At 34.4% G+C, this 2,221-nt stretch overlaps 1 protein-coding gene across 1 annotated transcript; it reads right to left on the bottom strand.

Annotated features, from left to right (window-relative positions):
* Positions 1 to 366: 366 nt before the first annotated feature.
* On the bottom strand, positions 367 to 1,329 carry LOC101657691 (olfactory receptor 6C74-like). The gene has a single exon (XM_013008666.2). The coding sequence runs from the start codon at positions 1,327 to 1,329 to the stop codon at positions 367 to 369; it is 963 nt and encodes a 320-aa protein (XP_012864120.2).
* Positions 1,330 to 2,221: the final 892 nt, after the last annotated feature.

The raw sequence follows: 2,221 nt of genomic DNA, 5'->3' as shown, positions 1-2,221 counted from the left end.
GCCACTAAGGCTCTGCTATCTCAACATACATATGTCAAAGCATGTGGAAATATTCGATATTCAAATTGAATTTATAGTTGAAAATGTTGAGGATGAACCAAATGAGAGAATTAACTTGAAAGATAAAGTGATCCCAGCAATGCATAAGGGAACATCATATATATAGCTTATACCATTAAAAAGATGAAAATTCAGGATTAAATATTATACACGTTAGCTAATTGTGGGAAACTCAGTCACTATCAAAACACAAAATAAAATAAAGGAGTATGTTAACAAGATGGTTGTCATATGCTGCTATTTTCAATAAACTTTGAGAGCTGTTTTTTGAAAAAAAGAAATAGTTGTTTGAAAGACCAAAAATAATTATTTCAAGGTAATGAAAATACATTTTTTTATTATATTATTCAGGGCTTGTTTCACTTGTTTATTTCTTAGGGTATATATAAAAGGATTTAAGACAGGTGCAACTGAAGTGGTGAGTATTGCTATCCCCTTATTTAAAGCTACCCTTTCATCGGCAGAAGGTTTAATATACATAAAAATGCAGCTACCATAAGAGATGGAGACAACAATCATATGGGAGGAACAGGTAGAAAAAGCTTTCTTTCTCTGCTGGGCAGAAGGGATTTTCAGAATTGTTCTTATGATGTATGCATAGGAGAGTATTACTAGGGCCAATGTAATCAGCAATGTGACAATGGCTGAAATAAAGCCTATCAATTCGATGGAATGAGTATCTGTGCAGGACAGTTTCAGGAGAGGAGTATAGTCACAAACAAAGTGATCGATAATATTAGCATCACAGAATTCCAACCCTAAGCCCATGATAAGTCCAGGAGAAATTGTTAATAACCCAGCCAACCAAGAGATAACAACTAGCTGGGTGCAGACTCGGCTGCTCATGATCGTTGCATAATGCAAAGGTTTGCAGATGGCCACATAGCGGTCATAGGACATGGCAGCCAACAGGAAAAACTCTGACGCTCCCAAAAAGATGCCAAAAAATAACTGTGCAGCACAAGCATCATAAGAAATTCTTTTATCCATAGTCACTATTACGAACAAATACCTTGGGATGCAGACAGAAGTCAGTGAGATTTCTAAGAATGAGAAATTTCGAAGGAAGAAATACATGGGTGTTTTGAGATGGGAATCCAGGAGTGTGAGCAAGATAATGGTCAGATTTCCAGTAATGCTCAGTAAATATGTCAGCAGTAGAAAAATGAATATTATTATTTGCCATTTGGGGTCATCTGTTAGTCCTAGGAGAATAAAGGTTGTCACCATTGTATGATTTCTCATGAATAAGTTACTTCTGAATTCCATCAAATCTGGGGGCAAAAATAGAAAGTCTACATTTAAAGTCTACATTTAAAAATACTATCAAGGATCAATTAACTCAAATAATCCAGTTGAAAGGCATATGCTTTTTTGCTTCTATGATTTTGAATCATTTCACCCTAGTTACAACACCAGACTCGATCCTGTTTATTGCATCTTCTTCTCCAGGTAAAAAAAACAACCCAAACTCATTGCCAATGAGTCTCTGCTGACTCATAGTGACCCTATTGGACAGGGGAGAACTGCCCTGTGGGTTTCTGAGACTAACTCTTTACAGAAGTAGAAAACGGCTCCTCCTTCTCCCAAGGAGCAGTTGTAGGTTTTCAGCTGTTGACTTTTGGATTAGCAGCACACAGAGTAACCACTATGCTACCAGGACTCCTGGAAGGAGACCTTTAAGCATCTCAACTTGCATAAGAATTATTTCCATAAAAATTCTTTAAATTTTTAAACATCTTAATTTGCATAAAAATTCTGTTGTTTAAAATTTTGCCTAAGGGGCTGAGAAATAACTCCTACAATCTTAGTGAATTCAAAAGAAACTTCAAAGGAAAAAAAAAGCTACATCAAGTATATTTTATTTAAAATAATCTTGTACCCAGAGCTTTAGCTATTATTTTCTGTATGTTTTTGCTGAATACTTTTAGTGTATACTATATATTCTTTTCTGTGTAGTTTTACACTTTAAACAACAAGTCAGGTTTGCATTTTTGTAATTATTGTTTTAAAACCCATTGTATTCTGATGATATATGCTTGGTTAGTGTCTGAATTCCTTTCTATTCTCAATGGAACAAACATTTATGGCTCAGTACAATGTGAATATCAAAATGAGTACATAAATATCAAATCAAAATTTTAGATGAAATGTTAAATTA

Source organism: Echinops telfairi, unplaced genomic scaffold, assembly GCF_000313985.2.
Source record: "Echinops telfairi isolate 266 unplaced genomic scaffold, ASM31398v2 ScPeMD7_7404;HRSCAF=8442, whole genome shotgun sequence".
Taxonomy (NCBI): Eukaryota; Metazoa; Chordata; class Mammalia; order Afrosoricida; family Tenrecidae; genus Echinops; species Echinops telfairi.
This window is presented reverse-complemented; position numbering and strand designations above follow the sequence as displayed.